Raw genomic sequence first — 16,757 nt, 5'->3', positions numbered from 1 at the left:
GGGCACTAGTAATCCAGAATGGAGGCACTGGAAAGTCATGGATGCCCGACACCTGGTTGGAAAAATATTGCCATCTTTTGTAGTGACCTGTTGTTTAGTAGAAGACCATGTTGCGCAACAGAGCATCATGTGCATTAGGACATCTTTGCTGGATTCTTGTTGCACAGTGCTGAAGTTCTCTAGGTCTGGAAAGCATGCACTATGAGGAGGGGGTTATGGAGCTGGGTATGGTTAGCCTAGGGAAGACAAGGTGAAGTGGTGACATGATAGTCATGTTTAAATATGTGAAGGGATGTCATCTTGAGGATGGAGCAAGCTTGTTTTCTGATGCTCCAGAGACTAGGGCACAGCGATGGATTCAAGCTACAGGAAAAGAGGTTCCATCTCAACATTAGGAAGAACCTGAGAGTAAGATTTGTTCAATGAGGGAATATCCTGCCTCCGAATGTGGTGGTGTCTCCTTCTTTGGAGGTTTTAAACAGAGGCTGGACACAGTCACTGTGTCAGGAGGGATTTGATTGTGTTTTCCTGCATGGTAGAATGGGGTTGGATTGGATGGCCCTTGGGGTCTCTTCCAACTCTATGATTCTAACATGACTGTGTAGTGTGTCAGCAGTGTTGCTCTGTCATCATAAAGTTTGGCATTGCAGCCTGTGATGAAGGATCTCTGCCATTGTGTTGTTGGTTTTGCCTCTGGTGACCCCAAACTTCCCTCCCAAAGAGCATCAGTGAGCACCAGCCATCACTGCCTACCAAGCTACCATTGTAAAGTGTAGCCTGTCTCATCCTGTAAATGTAAGCAAGGCAAGGGGACAAGAGCCAGCGAATAGCATTTTCTGTTCCCAGTCCTCTGTGGCCACATACACCTCAAGGTTGCAGGCACAGCTGTAGCATTTGACAGCTGTAGTGTTTAACTCTCCCTGGCTGCTGATTTCGAATGCAAGCCATGCTCCGAGATTGACAAATTTATTAAATGCAATATTGGAAGCCTTCTGCTGGCAACTTGAGAAATCAGAGAGCGACAGCTGGGAACTTTATTCCTTTTTGGATTTTGTGCTTAGCTTTGTTTGCAAACTGTTCATAAATCCATCCTGGTTTCCTTTCTGTGGGATTGCCTGGGCACGCGTCTGCAGAATGGTTCCGTACCATTTGTGTTATGTTGCTTTGGGAAGGAAGAAACGGAACAACCAACTTTCAAGAGGCTTTTAAAGGAAGCCCTTGAAAGGGCCCTGCTACTTTAACTGTGAATTCAGCAGAAAGGCAAAATAAAATGGAAAGCAACAAAGAAGTGGAGAATTGTGTTTATTCATATATTTTTTTAACAAGAAGCCAGCCTCTACCTCCTGTGCCCTAAGGTCACTAGATGAAGCTTTGCTCTAAATCCCTTATTCATATGGACATGGAGACCATATTTAAGCCCACAGCTTAAGATCTGAGCCCCAGTTCTCCTCTCTCTGTGTGTGCATGCATGCGCATTGTGTGTGAACTCATTGTTCTTTCTCTTTTTGCCATCCATAATCCATGTGCACATGCACACACGTTATGTGAGAACCAATGGTTCTTTCTTCCCCCCATCATCCATAATGTGAATGCACACCCACACACATACACATATATGCACAGAGTGCCTGGGGCCCAGTTCGTAAGGTGGAAGCTGAAATATGGACCCCATGTCCAGTAAGTAGAAGACAATGGCTTTGTTCCTATGTCTGCTGTGGTGTGCCTTCAAGACATATGTAACTCCATGATACACACAAATATGTCACCCATAGGATTGCAGTCAATGTATTTTATATAAGGTACTTCCAAATTCGGGTCTCCAGATGTTGCTAGATGATGGCACACCAGTTATGGTAACCACAGCTTGGGACCCAAAGGGGAAGCATTTTCCTTAATTATTGTAAAGCAAACCAAGTTTGAAAACTGATTGGATAATTGTGCTTTCCCTTGTTCTTGTTTTAGTGCAGACGAGCGCTTTGATGCCACATTTCATACCAATGTTTTGGTCAACTCTTCTGGATACTGTCAGTATCTTCCCCCAGGTAAGAATTTGTCAGGGCCTCTGGGGAAATTGTATTCCCTGGGATACTGTGCCTGAAATCCTCTTTAAAATGGATGGAGCTTTGTTATAAAAACGTCACCGATGAAGTCATTATAATAGGGTTCTGGCCATGGCTTACTTCTGCTTGGGAAGGGCAACCTCAGCAAGACTATCAATGGCACAAAGGATCTCTTCTGGTGCCCTCTAAATACTGACTTTTTGGATTGGAGTGATGTGGCATCTTGGTGCCATCTTACTATCACTGACCAGCTGGAGGGAAAGGTATTGCAGAAATAGATAGTGGATATCTCCTTGGGCAGAGATAGGACTTATGCTTATGCAACACTTAGTTACGCAAGTGTAGGTCAGCAAGAGGATTCCAGCCCAGAGGCATGAAGAAAGGAGCAAGGGAGAAATATTGTCCTCCGTCCCCATTTTTGTTGCCGCAGTGTCAGTCAGCCCTAACTCAACAACAAATAAGATGAAGGAAATGTGGTGTTCTTCCATGGCTTGGATTAAAAAATTGAAAAATGCAGGGCTATAATGCTTGGCTTTTGTATCGAAGGCAAGTATTATGAGTTGTCAGAATCCGTGTTCTGAGCCTGAGGTTTATGGAGTGTGGCTGGCATTTCCTTTTGCAAGATCATTTCAATGTGCTAAATTCCCTCAAAGCATGAATCAGCTCGAACTGCAAATCATCATGCAATGTGACAGTCCCATACCTGCAGACTCAAGTGATCTGAGATATTAACTGCGGGATTAGCTTTTGGAAATATCTCTGGATAAGCATTAGGGATAGATGAAATAATTCTCCTGCAGGAAAAGCTGTAAACCTCGGTGCCTGATGAAATAAAAAAGAGTCGTAGAAGTCGAGTGAAAAGTGACAACAACAAATCTTCAAACGATACTCTACACAATAACAGCAATGCTGATAACCTGATTCTGCATTCAGCATGTTAGAAACCCTCCAAAACAGATCAGTTGTTTTAAATGTCAGAGTGTTGAAGTGTTTCCCTCTAAGGAATAATATATACGTATGTATATATAAAAGTGAATTGCTGAGAAGTAGCTACTCATCTATATTTCATCCTGAACTCCCACCTAGGAATATTCAAGAGTTCTTGCTCCATAGATGTGCGCTGGTTTCCTTTTGATGTCCAGAAGTGTAAATTGAAGTTTGGCTCCTGGACTTACGGTGGATGGTCCCTGGATTTACAAATGCAAGAAGCTGAAATCTCCGGCTACATTTCGAATGGCGAGTGGGATTTAGTGGGTAAGCTTGGCGGATTTTCTTCTTATACATGGTTGCTTCAGTTCAGCAGGAGAGATCGACTTTCAGACATGGAATGGATAAAGATGTGCATCTGAAGGGGCAGATATTGCAAACTGCAACAGAATACTTTTCATGTCAATGTGTATCCCCATCCATGGCCATTAGCTGTTGTACCAAATCATGGCTATTCTGCTATAAAACATTGGTTCCTAACTGTTGATCCTCCAATGTATTTTGGACTTCATCTCCCAGAAGTCCCAGCTAACAGTCAGGGATTATGGGAGCTGAAGTCCAAATCATCTGGAGGACTAAAGGCTGGGAACCACTGTGGTATATAACCACATCAGTGTTGATGGCGCAACACTCCCCATGTGGATTAATGCACCAGCTGTGCTCCAAATCCCTTGTCTTGGATGGCAGCATTGTGCCAGTGAACCGCATCACCAAACACAATGGTGGCAGAATTCCCCTTTCCTTTAAAAGGAAATTGGACATTTTTTAAATGGAGGATGGGACTATGTACTCCCTTCAGCAACAGAAGCTGAAAACCTCTGGGTATACATTTTTAGGGAATGCAAGAGAGGTTGCAGCTGCAACCATGCCCAGCCAGTCGGTTTCCCATAAGGAACTGGTTGGGTACTGTGCCAAAAATAATGCTGGGCTAGAATAGGCATGTGGTTGGTTCCACCAAGATTCTTATGTTCTTAACTGAAGTCCACCTACTTTAGAAAGTACTGTGGCTAGTAATACCAGTCTAACCTAGTGATAAACAAACCCAGCTAGGACCCATAACACTGCGGCTTGAATCCTGCCAGTGTCTTATGCTTGCATAAGTTCCCCTAAGGAAGCGAGCAGTTGGACATTTTTGTCTGATTTGTTGTCCACAAAACGTAACTTATACAAACTCTGACCCATACATAGGCCGTTGGGTTCCCATTTCTTGCTCTGGAAGCCCTTAGAAATCATTCCTGATCCCCAGAGAGATGCAGTCTACCATGAATTTGGTCCATCTTTGTCAAATTCTCAACATTTCCATGATGCTCAACTCTCTGGACCCTTATGGGAAGGAAGTAGGCCAGAGAAAGTTGGGCGAGACAAACACCAAGAAAACGGACAGCGTGGATCAAACTGGTTAAATTGCGCTAAGCCTTTTTGGGAACCCTTGTATCATGCAAAGGTCTGGATTCATATTCATCCTTATGAGAATTAAAGGTTGATAATGTGAGCAATGTTGTGGTTTTTTTTTTTAAAAGGAGCATTAGCTGAGATTTGGCTAATCCCTTAGGTGATTTAGAGACGAAAGGCCCACTTGTATGTCTAAATCCCTCAGATACAGTTGCAAATCTCACCAACCCCCAGACCTTTTAAGGAGTTTTACATGTTCTATGCTTTTATACTGCTGGGGTTTTCCAAAAGAAACTGCATTTCCTTTACGCTCCCTTTCTCTTTCTCTTGGGCATAGGGCGCAAAGAGGAGACTGTGCCTTTCCTACATTTGAGCAGTTTAGGGGTTATCCTGAAATCAGTGCTAACTGGGATCTAACTCAGGCCAAGGGTGCATGCAGAATGGCGCTGCATGCACGATTCAATTTTCACTTACAGCTATTTTAAATCCTTAGCTTCTACCGCCTCATATTGGTCACCTGAGATAGCCACCTCATTCTGCCTCATAGTAGGACGTAACCTGCTGGCATCCAGGGACGTAGCCAAGGGGGGGGGGTTCTTGGGGTCTGGACCCCCCTTCCGTTAGATAAAATGAATGGTGCATGCTAATGCGCCGCTGCACCCAAGCCCCATTATAATGGTGGCACTTATTCTGGACCCCCCCCCCCTTCCCAAAATCCTGGCTATGTCCCTGTGGTATCTGTGGCATCAGTAAAATGTAGTTTTGGTGGAGCACCAGACCTAATTGACAGACCAGGCTGAATATCTCACCAATATACAAATCAAAGAATTCCACAGAATGGAGCCATGCTAGTTATAGTGGCGTCAAACTGCTTTATTCCTACAGTGTGGGAGAACTGCATGGGAAGTCTGTCTCAATCAAAATAGTCATACTGTTACTTCCCTTGATTTGGATACTATACTGCTGTTGATGCAACTTAGAATTTCGTTGGGATTTATTTTAGCATCACACAATGGATTCATGTCTAGATTCATGCTCTACAAAGACCCTTAGATCCTTTTCTGATATAGTACTATCAGTCTAGGGGAGACAGATCCATCCATCCGTCCATCTGTCCATCCATCCATCCCTTGATTTATATCGTGTTTCTCCCCCAGAGTAGAACTCGTCATCATTGTTGTTGTCATCATCAACATGATCATCAAAACTGGAAAGAAGCTTCTTTGTTACCAGAGTTTGAAAAAGTTACTTTTGTTGGCTACAACATCTAGAACCTGGCCAAACTGACTATGCTAGTTGGGTAACTATGGGCAAATGAAAACCAAGAAAGTAACTTTCCCAGCCTCTGCCTATCCTATTGATAAAGCAAATGGCCCCACCTGGTGGCCACAAAGTTAGAGTCCAACTGATATTATTATTATTATTAACCTTTATTTATAAAGCGCTGTAAATTTACACAGCGCTGTAATACAACCTTTTAGTTAGACGGTTCCCTGCCCTCAGGCTTACAATCTAAGAAGACACGACACAAGAGGAGAGGGGAGTGGTGGTGGGGAATGGGATCAGGTCCAGCAGTTCTTCTCCACCTCCGAGGCCTGGACCAAGGCAGATCGACTGGAGGAAGTGCCATAAAGATTTGCTGGTAGCTTTCTTTAAAAATCAGAAAAGTTTGAGGTGCATATGGGTTACCTTGTTAATGTGTCCTTCCTGCACAGGCGTTCCTGGGAAAAGGACGGAAACCTTCTATGACTGTTGCAAAGAGCCTTATCCAGATGTGACCTTCACCGTAACAATGCGGCGGAGGACTCTGTATTATGGTCTCAACCTTCTTATTCCATGCGTTCTGATCTCAGCTCTCGCCCTTCTTGTTTTTCTTCTTCCGGCAGACTCAGGAGAGAAGATCTCACTTGGTAAACATTGGCATCTGCTTCTAAGCAAAACTACCTTGCATGATATTTCATTTCATTGGCATAGTAGAGAAAAGGCACAGGTTGAACTTCTCAGGAAATCACAGAATACTTGGACATGGGTAAATCAGGTGGTGAGTAAAAATAGCCTCTTTCTGGCTTTACTCGTCCATCTTTTCCATGAGACAGAATGAACCACCTTATCTGACACAATGGGATGGACTACTGGAATAGACCCATTGAATGGGATCTACCTAGGTATTGACTCACCAGACAATGGTTGGTTCAGTGTGCCTCCCATAGTAGAGACTAACTAATAAAATTCAGGCCAAGGTGTCAGGTGTCGTGGTTGGAGCATTGGACTATATGGAGAGATCTTGGTTCAAATTCTCCTTACTCTAAACAAAGTTAATGGGATCACTTTCAGCCAGGTGTCAACTCTCTTTCCTCTTAGCCTACCTCATAAGGTTGCTCTGAGCATGAAGTGGGATAAGGCTTGTGTCCTTTTCCTTGGGCTTCTTGCTGCAAAGGTGAGTTGTACCTGAAACAAATAAGTTAAAGTAATATTATTTATTGATTTATTAGTTACAGTTATATCCTGCTGTAGACAGGATATAACACTTCTAGTCCCAAGCATTTTAGATAAGGGAGACTCAGCCTGTACCATTGTATCCCTATGGTTTTCTATACATTTTTGTATGCTGTCACTGGGTAGATTTTATGAAATAGCTATAAATCATAAGGTGCACATTGTTTCGGTGGCAGATTGCTCAGTTTGGATATTGGCATCAGGATTGGCATGTTATTAAAATGGCTAATAAGTAAATTAGTGAACTTATTTAACAAGGTACCAGTCCTGATGAATGTTGGCATCAAGGCTGGCATGTTGCTGCGTAAATTCACTAATCCTTCCATTCTTGAATCCAAATCAGCTGGGAGGGGAGGGCAAATTTATACTTCAGAAAATCTCCCCTCTTATATTGCCACTCTTCAAAATTTCAAAAGACAGTGGCATCTGTTGGCTTCCATGTCCATGAGGCAGCCTGCCTACTTTGGGATTTTGGAGATGGAATTGATGGGTGCAGAATTAATGCAGCTTAACACCGCTTTAACTGTCATGGCTCCATCCTATGAAATTCTGGGATGTGTAGTTTGTTGTGGCACCAGAGCTCTCTGACAATGAAGTCTAAATATCACACAACACTACCGATCCCAGAATTCCATTGCATTGACCCATGGTGTTGATGCAGCCTACATTTCCCTCAGTTTCAAAAGTGCTACAAGATCCTTTCCTTAAATAAATACAGCAGTTTAGAAATGTCCTACAAAGTTCAGAGTGAAATCTAGCAAAGATACAGAGCCGCCTTCCCAGCAATATGGAAACTGCAATTGTCCGGTGTCTTCCAAATTCAATTATTTAATGATGGAAATATCCTCTTCTTTCTATGTTGATTCCCATTGTATAAATGTACCTTTCTTTAAGTGTGGATGAGTGGGGTGGGGATGGGGACAATAATCTGAAAAGGTCTCAGCTGCAAAAGACAGTCCTTTTTGGCTCTTCCGTTTGGCACGGTTCTCCACATAAGCGATGAGCGATGCAAAAACGGCATGCCAGAGGTCACCGTTTCCAGCCCTGCACAAAATGAGATATTAAAAATGGCTGGGCCCTTTCCAACACCATATGGCAAAGGAGAAAGACAAGGATTTTTTCTTTTATTCCTGATCTTTTAATCCGCACGGATGGGACCTTGGAGGAGGTGGCTCTTAAACCTTTTATTTTATTTTTCATTATGAGATGCCAGGAAAGGAGAGGAAGAAAACAACAACCCCACACTTATCCACTTTGAGGTGGCTTCACACATGTGTTAATGTTGCCCCTTTATATAAATGGGCTCTTCCTGGACCTCTCCAAATAATTTTTTAAAACCTCCAAATGAAGAATCATACCCCAGAACCAACGTTGTTGTTGTTGTTGTTGTTGTTGTGTATCCAAGTCATTTCTAACTTATGGAGACCCTAAGGCATTCGCCTATCATGGGATTTTATTGGCAGGTTTCATCAGAGGGGGGTTTGCCATGGCCATCCTTTGAGGCTGAGAGAGTGTGACTTGCCCAAGGTCTCCCAGTGTCCTAGTCCAATGCTCAAACCACTACAACATGCTGGCTCTTTACAGGGTGCAATTATGGCTTAAAAGAGTGGTTCCAAACTTTGGTCCTCCAGATGTTTTGGACTTCAACTCCCAGGAGCCCTAGCCAGCTTGGCCAACTGTCAGAAGTTCTGGGAGCTGCAGTCCAAAACATCTGGGCAACCAAAGTTTGGGAATCACTGGCTTCAAAGAAGGATGGGGAAAAACAATGCCAATGGGGTAGATGCAGACTCCAAGGCCATTTCTGTGATCCTTGGGGCCCCAGTCCTCCAAAATAGTAATGCCCTAAAGCTGTGGCTCCCAAACATTGGTCCTCCAGATGTTTTGGACTTCAGCTCCCAGAATTCCTGACTGTTGACCAAGCTGACTATGGCTTCTGGGAATTAAAGTCCAAGACACCCCGAGAACCAAAGTTTGGAAATTGCTGCCCTAAACGGAATGTTACTATATTTGTTGCTATATTAATTTTGCTCCTGGGCCCTTTTGACCCACTGGGCCATTTAGGCACAAGGAAATCCTTGTTTTCTAACCCAGAAATCAACCTCCCATTTACTTCAGGTTTTTAAAAAGGCCTTTCTTAGGGCTAAAATGTTCCACCCCTCAAACTGCTGCATTTTGCACAAGCTGTAGCTTCTGAACACTTTTCAAGGGCAGCCCCATACAGAGCATATTAGAGTAGTCTAACTGGGAGGCGACAAAAGCATAAACCACTGTGACTGGTTCTGTCCTCCAAAGGGAAGCGTGCAGCTGGTGCACAAACCACAGTGGAGCAAAGTTACTCCTGGGTGCAGCAGCCACCTGACTTCCAGAAGCAATGCTGGTTCCAAGAGCATTGTTCCAGAATAGGTTGCGATCCCTATTGCTCTCCTGTTTTCAAGGAAGCTGAGAAAAATGACAAATATTCTTGATATCTTTATGCTTTTGTCCTTGCGATTTCTCTTGGAAGGGGCAGATGCAAACCACAGTGGCACAGAGCTGTTCATCCCAGTCTACACCATGCAAAGGGAGCAGAGTACTATACACATGCTGCTTTTTTTATATGACATTTTCACTCTCTTTTTACTCAGCGCTGAGCTTGCCCCTTTAGCCCTGATACCATACCCCATAATTTGTCTTTCAGGGATAACCGTTCTATTGTCCCTCACTGTTTTTATGCTCCTGGTAGCGGAAATTATGCCGGCGACGTCCGATTCGGTGCCGTTGATCGGTGAGTCCTTGCAATATTTCATTTTCGAAGGCGAGTTTATTTTCAGGTGTGCAGCCTAGCCCTAATAGGACAGAACAGGGAGCACCTGCCTTAAGGTAGTGTGACGCAGGCTAGATCATTTGAGACCCAATTTGAAAAGAACAAGAGATTAGCTTTATGGGGTGGAACTATTGGTTCAGCTGCAATACTGCATGTGGGTTCAATTTGTGGTTCGATTTGTGGAAATGTAGAAATTATATGTGTGTGTGCACACACATGCATAGACACACGCACACACACACACACACACATCTAATGTCCTCCCTTCACCTTTTGCAGCACAGTATTTTGCCAGCACTATGATTATTGTCGGCCTCTCCGTGGTTGTGACCGTCATCGTCCTACAATATCATCACCATGATCCAGACGGAGGGAAAATGCCCAAATGGGTAAGAGCCAATTTGAAGCCCATTTTCTCTGTTCCAAACTTAAAGATCAGACGTCTGCCACAGGAGAGTTCTCTGTGTTCCCTCCGCTACCCCCAGATATGAATGCAACAAGGCAGAGAAGGAAACTCATCTGGGCAAAGGGATTGTCATTTCGAGCACGTACGATTCTGTCATGTACAAATTAACTGACTGTAAGCCCTCTATATGACACACTGTCACACAGACCCAGCTGTGGTAATGTATATTTTATTTACTAAAATGTTTTACTCTGCCTTTTCATCCATGAAGGCCCTAGAGGCAGAGAGCAAATCAATTATAAATTGCATTCCAAAGAGACTTTAAAAATACGAACATCCTCATTACCAATACAAACATAAAAACCCATCCTGATGAATCAGACCACGAATTCCTGCCTCCTATATAGCAGGAGCATATTCCTCCCTGCATGAATTTCCATGTATTTTCACAAACAGAATTCAGGGCAGGGCCTGCAGTATCACTGCCGAGTGATAGTACTGGATCTCTTAAGCAACCAAACTGGCAAAGCAGAAGGTGAACAACAACCAGTCCTACACCCACCCAGCCTCCCAAGGGTCTACTACAGCAAAGAAAGTCCAAAAACATTTGGGGCAAGACAGGACCACAGGTTCTGTGATACAAAGAGGGTCAGACATATATCTTCCTTCACTGGATGGGTTTGGTGAGATAGTCAGCTTGGTCTTTCAGAGAGGTCTGGTGCCAAACTCCAGATCCTAGGATTCTGTAGGATAAAGTCATGGCAATTAAAGTGGTATCAAATTACTTTATTTCTGCAATACTGATTCATATCGCCGCCTCAGATGAAGCCGAGGGCAAACCCCCTTTGAACAGATTCTGCCAAGAAAATCCAGAGACACGTTTGCCTTAGGGTTGCCATAAGTCAGAAATGACTTGAAGGCACACAACCGCAACCAGAGACAGGAATGCAAAATTGATGGAAGGGTTTCAGGCCAGTCCTGTGTCTTTCTGTGCACAGTGCAGTCTTCAAGAAGAACCATGATGATTGTGCTTTAATTTTGCTTGATGTCTCATTCTAAGATCAGAAGCTTAAAGGAATGTAGTTCCCCTTTCGTGTAGCGGGCCTCTAACGCGCAACATGCGTACACCTCAAAGGCTGACAAAATCATGCAGATTCCCCCTGCAGCTGCCCTCTTTCATCCAGGGTTAAAGGCAGAGACCATCAAAAAGCCAGCATTGGCGCTGCTCTGATGGCATGGCAGAGAGGCATTAGCACTACTAAGACTGCCATCAGGACAGCTGCAGGGAGGGATTATTCAATGTCCATGGAGGGTGGCATAAAGCTCAAGATCAAGTTCTGAAATAATAATAATAATAATAATACCAAAAAGGAATGTAGGTGAATTGCAGTGAATGTTTCTCTTGTCTGTTCGTATTTGATTTCTTCACAGTGACTTTTCCCCCCTCTGAAGACTTTCTCTATGATTCTTTCTGCAAGTGTAGGCATCATTTTGATTCTGCCACAGCTGAATTTGGGCAGAGCGGTCTGACATTTTTTATCACCCAGCTGGCTCCATTATCAATGGGGCGGTGACTCCATTTCGGGTTTCAGTCCAGACATTAAAGAAACAAAAGGTGTGGAACCCTTTTGCCTGAAATAGATTTTGCACTTTGGATAGTTCCTTTAATGTTTGGTACCAGCTGCAATATGGCATAGTGGTTCGAAGGTTGGACTATGAAGCTGGAGATCAGGGTTCGAATCCTAGCTCAGCCATGTAGACCTATTGGGTGAGCTGGGGCAAGTGACACCCTCTCAGCCTCAGAGGATGGCAATGGCAAAACCCTCTCTGAAGAAACTTCTCAAGAAAACTCCATGATAGGTTTGCCTTAGGGTTGTCGCAAGTTGGAAGTAACTTGAAGACAGACAAATGAGGCTGCCCGCCTTGGCGGGCCGGCCCGGTTGCCGCCGGGGGACGTCCCTGCGGCGGGAACGCGTCTCACCCGGTGAGCGGCTCCCAGCAGCCATGGAGCGATTGGCTCCAGGGAGCGCCTGCAGGTGGGACTTCCGCCCGCGTTGCTGGGACTACAGGTCCCAGTAGACATCACGGGAGGAAGTGCCCGCTGATTGGGCGGCGTCATCAAATGGCACCGCCCAGGATTGGCTGGAAAGCCGGGAGGCGGGCTTTGCTGCCCTTCCAGGCCTCCCATTGGCTGGTGGGCCTATAAAAGGCCCACGAGGCGCCAAGGCGGGCGCCATTGTTACAGGAGCTCACCCACCCACCCTCCCTATATGGGTTGGGCTTTTGTCACAACTTTGTGGGGCGGTTGCATAGGTCTTGGATCTGCTGGGCGTGGTTTCCAGGGCTGCATAGCACTGGATCGGGAGTCCATCTGGACACGGGGGTGCTGCAAGCAAGGCGGTGTTGCCATTGCGGGAGCATCATCAACACAGCATCCCCCGTTGGCAAGGGATAGTTATGGGCGATACACATCTGCGGAGATGTGATCAATTGCTTGGGCGATCGTTGGAACAGGAGCGTAAAAGAATATCCCTTGCCATCCCGAAGCTTGGCCGTAACTAAGCACTGGGGGTTCATCCACTCAGCACTGGGCTGATGGATGGCAGATCCAGACCTCATGCATTGGAGCCAACCCTACCTCATGTATTTGATATACCTTTTTGTTATGCTAATAAACTTGTGGCCTTTCCTCCAATATGTGCTTCTCTATTTGTCTGCGGCGGCGTCCCTCTTAGGCAACCACAAGAACAACAATAAGCTGCAGTAGTTTTTATCATAAACCATCCACTTCCACTGCGACACAATAAGTTTCTGTGAAGGTTTTCCTCCCTGTTCTGGATGGAAAGCCATGAAATCAGCATGGGGGTCAGAAGACTTCTGGTTGTTGAGGGTTGTTGAAATTGTTGTCTACAAAAAGGAATCTTTGCAAACTTTTACTAAATGTTATCAGGACTTGTGCTTAAGATCAGAGTGAGGCATTGGCAACCGGTCTTGAGCGTTCCATTGGAGAGAAATCACTGATTTCATTCATTATAAGATTGCTTCTAGCACAGAATTCTTGCAGAGGATAAACAGAGGATATTCCAAAATTGGATTTGGAGTTTCTGTAAGATTTTGGCATTAAGTAAGTCCCATGAGGGTTTTTTTGTTGTTGCAAATTACCGTCAGTGTTCTTCTGTGACTGTCAGACATCTCCTGCATTTGAGAGACTTTTGAAAAGTTCTCATTAGGGAAAGCCAGACTGAAAGTGTTTGGAATGGCCAAAATGTAAATAACCCACTCCAAATGTGGTTTTAAAATAATTGTATCTCGAAAAGGAGGAAAACAGTTCATGATGCCAAGGCATAAATATGGGTGGAATCCTCTTGGGGAATTGCAAAAAGGAGGGATAGAAATAAAGCAATCGATGGATGGACAGTGGGTAGAACGTCTGTACTTAAACATCTTTAACTTCATTAGAGGTTGAAAAATTAATTTCAAAAGCCTCAGGTCTTCAGCCTTCTCTGCCAAAGAGTGTTGGCGCCTCACAAAGCTACATATCCCAGAGTTGTATAAAAGGGGCCCATGACACTATAGAGCCAGTATACAGTGTAGATGCATCTAGACTGTGCATTTTACACTGTGGTGGTGCATTGCACAATGGCTCTCACTCATTGGAACATGTTGCACAATGTTGCTGTTCTGCATGGGGGTTGTGTAATGCCGGTGTAGCATATCTCTTTATGTGGATTTTTACACAGGACTAGGGGAGTGTTGGGTTGCAGTGATTGTTTTCTTCATAGGAAACCTATTTTCGACATAGACAAATATTGCGTGTGGGAGGCAAATTCATGTTTTTCTCTGCATGACAGTTCTTCTGCAACACATCAAGACATATTCATAGACAGGTAGAAAACTGTGCAAATGTCTCACTGACATATTACTCTTCTCAGTGTGGTTTCCTGACAGTCTTTCAACCTGCAAACAAATAATGGAGAATATTCTTCCCATTCCCAGGCAATTGGACAAATGGTCTTGTCTTCCCAAAGTGAGCTTAAAAGACAAATGACATTCAAGAGAGAATGATGTTCAAAGAGGAAATCCTATGAAATGTAAAATAACCTGTTCTCTCATGTTTCCCAGACCAGAATCATTCTTCTCAACTGGTGTGCCTGGTTCTTGCGGATGAAAAGACCTGGTGAGGACAAAGTACGGCCTGCATGCCAACACAAGCAACGCCGATGTAGCATGTCCAGTGTTGATATTAACACAGTGAGCGGGCAACAGTCCAGTAATGGAAATATGCTCTATATTGGATTCAGAGGCCTGGAAGGTGTGCATTGTACTCCAACCACCGATTCAGGTGTGATCTGTGGAAGAATGACTTGTTCCCCCACAGATGATGACAACCTCCTTCACAGCGGACACCCTTCGGAAACTGACCCGGACCTTGCAAAGATCTTGGAGGAAGTCCGTTACATTGCCAATCGGTTCAGAGACCAAGACGAGGCGGAAGCCATTTGCAACGAGTGGAAGTTTGCCGCTTCCGTTGTGGACCGTCTCTGCTTGATGGCCTTTTCGGTTTTCACCATCATTTGTACGATTGGCATTTTAATGTCGGCGCCCAATTTTGTTGAGGCTGTTTCGAAAGATTTTGCTTGAGCTGCAAAAATGTCAGCGAGCTATATCCAAAAAAATAAAAAATAAAAATAATATTACGTAGCAATAGTCTATTCGGTGCACTTTGCTTATACAGGATGTGGGGATGCAAACCATGTTGGGGAGGGGAGAGTCTAAGAAAAGGACAGTATCACAATTAATAGCCTGGACAACTGCCTGGGCCATATGTATTCTGCATCCTTGCCCCTTGAGATGACCACATTTGGTGTTTGGAATAAATTATTTAAGTTAAGTCTATCTGCATCTTCTTTGCATTATTCATTCACTTTCCAGAATTCCAGTTCTCAGTGAATTTACTCTTTTTGTTTCATATCAAGGATTAATTTCATCTCACCAAGTTTTTGATCTGAGCTTTTGGGATGCTTGGGAACCACTAAAAGCCCTGGGGGAGAACACATGCAGCCATATTTGTTTTAGGACTTTAAGGTAAACCTAGCCAATGGCCCAATTCATATCTCTGAAAAAGGCCGCACTGGACGTCGCCTGTTTCCCTCCGGAGGGACAGCGCAGCAGCCAAACCATTGTCCCTCCACTGTAAAAAGTATCTTGAAAAATCGAGTGCGCTATTGGTGTGCCAGTGATGTAAGCGATGCACAGCGACTTGTATACGCTGCATGTGCCTTACATCAAGATGGTGGCACCCATGTGGACAGGACGCTGCCATGATGCTGCTGTGCCGTGCTAGGGTTAGGGATCATGCAGTTAGTGCACGATCCCTAACTTGGTATCGCCGGCAGCATGCCACTTCAGGACTGTCTGTCCCGGGCCCAATGATTGACATCATGTGTCAAGTGGTCAGAACATAACACTCTGACCATATAGTTTGGTGTCCTCCTGCACTTGGGCAATTGCTAGGTCCTAGGAGTGCTGCCATTTCTGGTCCATCTGGTGAGAAGGGAAGGAGAGATGGGACATAATTCAAAGGAAGAAGATGCAGCTGGACTCAGCTCTGTGCGAAAAAGAAATGAGGGTGTGTTCCCAGATAAAATACATCCTTGTTTCTCTTCCCTTTGAAGCAGAGGCTGGCTACATCTTCCTCCTGTGGATTGCCTCCTCATTCTTTCACCTTCATACCAGGAGCAACAGTGTCTCCTGGGGTTGGCAGCTGAGAAGGAGAAGGTTTGGCAAGTGGTACAGAGAAGGTTTGACATGGGGTACAGAGGACAAAAGCAGATAGGAAGAGCATCAACTCATTTGAGATAAGGGTACCGTGGATGGCCAAAACAAATGGGTCTTTGAACAGATCAAGCCTGAAATCCCCTTGGAAACTGAGATGATCAAACTGAGGCTGTTGTACTTTGGACACATTATGAGAAGACACAATGTACTAGAAAAGACAATAATGTTAGGAAAGGTAGAGGGAAGCAGAAAGAGAGGAAGACCACATGGCAGAAGAATGGACTCAATCAGGGAGGCCACAATGATGGCTTTATAGGACCTAAGCAGAGCAGTGGAGGATAGGGAGCCTTGAAGCTGTCTCAACCACAGGGTTGCCTCGAGTTGGGGTTGACTTGAAGGCAATTGAAAACAAACAAAGGATGGGGGGATATTGCCTTGAACTTCATCCAAAAAGAGGCATATATATGAGTAAGCCACATTTTCACACATGTATGACACTAATGAGAGCCAGCATGGTGTAATGGTTTGAGTGTAGGACTAGGACTCTGGAGATCAGTGTTTGATTCCCTGCTACAGAAACCCCTTGGCTGACCTTGGATGAGTCACACACTCTCAGCCCAAGAAAATCCTGTGATAGGTTCACCTTAGGGCTACCCTAAGTTGGAAACAACTTGAAGGTACACAGCAAGAACAATTATGCTAATAGGATGCTAGAGATGATATTAGAACATGAAAACAAGAGTGGACATAGGCCAGGAGCAAAACAATAATAACAACAAGATACAGCCAAACTGCAGAATGTGGTCATTTCACATGCTAAGCTGCTGTTAGACAA

The 16,757-nt window shown here is 44.5% G+C and overlaps 1 protein-coding gene across 5 annotated transcripts in view; it reads left to right on the top strand.

Moving 5' to 3' along the window:
• LOC149307152 (neuronal acetylcholine receptor subunit alpha-7) overlaps nucleotides 1-15,009 on the top strand; it is a 69,668-nt gene extending 54,659 nt beyond the window's left edge. For 4 of the 5 annotated variants that reach the window (XM_089537530.1, XM_089537535.1, XM_089537533.1 and 1 more), the window contains 6 exons: nucleotides 1,963-2,042; nucleotides 3,147-3,314; nucleotides 6,155-6,349; nucleotides 9,613-9,699; nucleotides 10,018-10,127; nucleotides 14,267-15,009. In XM_089537530.1, coding sequence (XP_089393656.1) covers nucleotides 1,963-2,042; nucleotides 3,147-3,314; nucleotides 6,155-6,349; nucleotides 9,613-9,699; nucleotides 10,018-10,127; nucleotides 14,267-14,785 — 1,159 coding nt within the window. In that variant the 3' untranslated portion in view covers nucleotides 14,786-15,009. The remainder of the gene's footprint in view (nucleotides 1-1,962; nucleotides 2,043-3,146; nucleotides 3,315-6,154; nucleotides 6,350-9,612; nucleotides 9,700-10,017; nucleotides 10,128-14,266) is intronic. The other variant, XM_089537534.1, reaches the window with a different exon arrangement.
• Nucleotides 15,010-16,757: the final 1,748 nt, after the last annotated feature.

This window comes from Sceloporus occidentalis, unplaced genomic scaffold (assembly GCF_023333645.1).
Source record: "Sceloporus occidentalis isolate IW3139 unplaced genomic scaffold, rSceOcc1.0.p SCAF_9, whole genome shotgun sequence".
Taxonomy (NCBI): domain Eukaryota; kingdom Metazoa; phylum Chordata; class Lepidosauria; order Squamata; family Phrynosomatidae; genus Sceloporus; species Sceloporus occidentalis.
The sequence above is the reverse complement of the archived record's forward strand: the minus strand, read 5'-3'. Positions and strand labels throughout refer to the sequence as shown.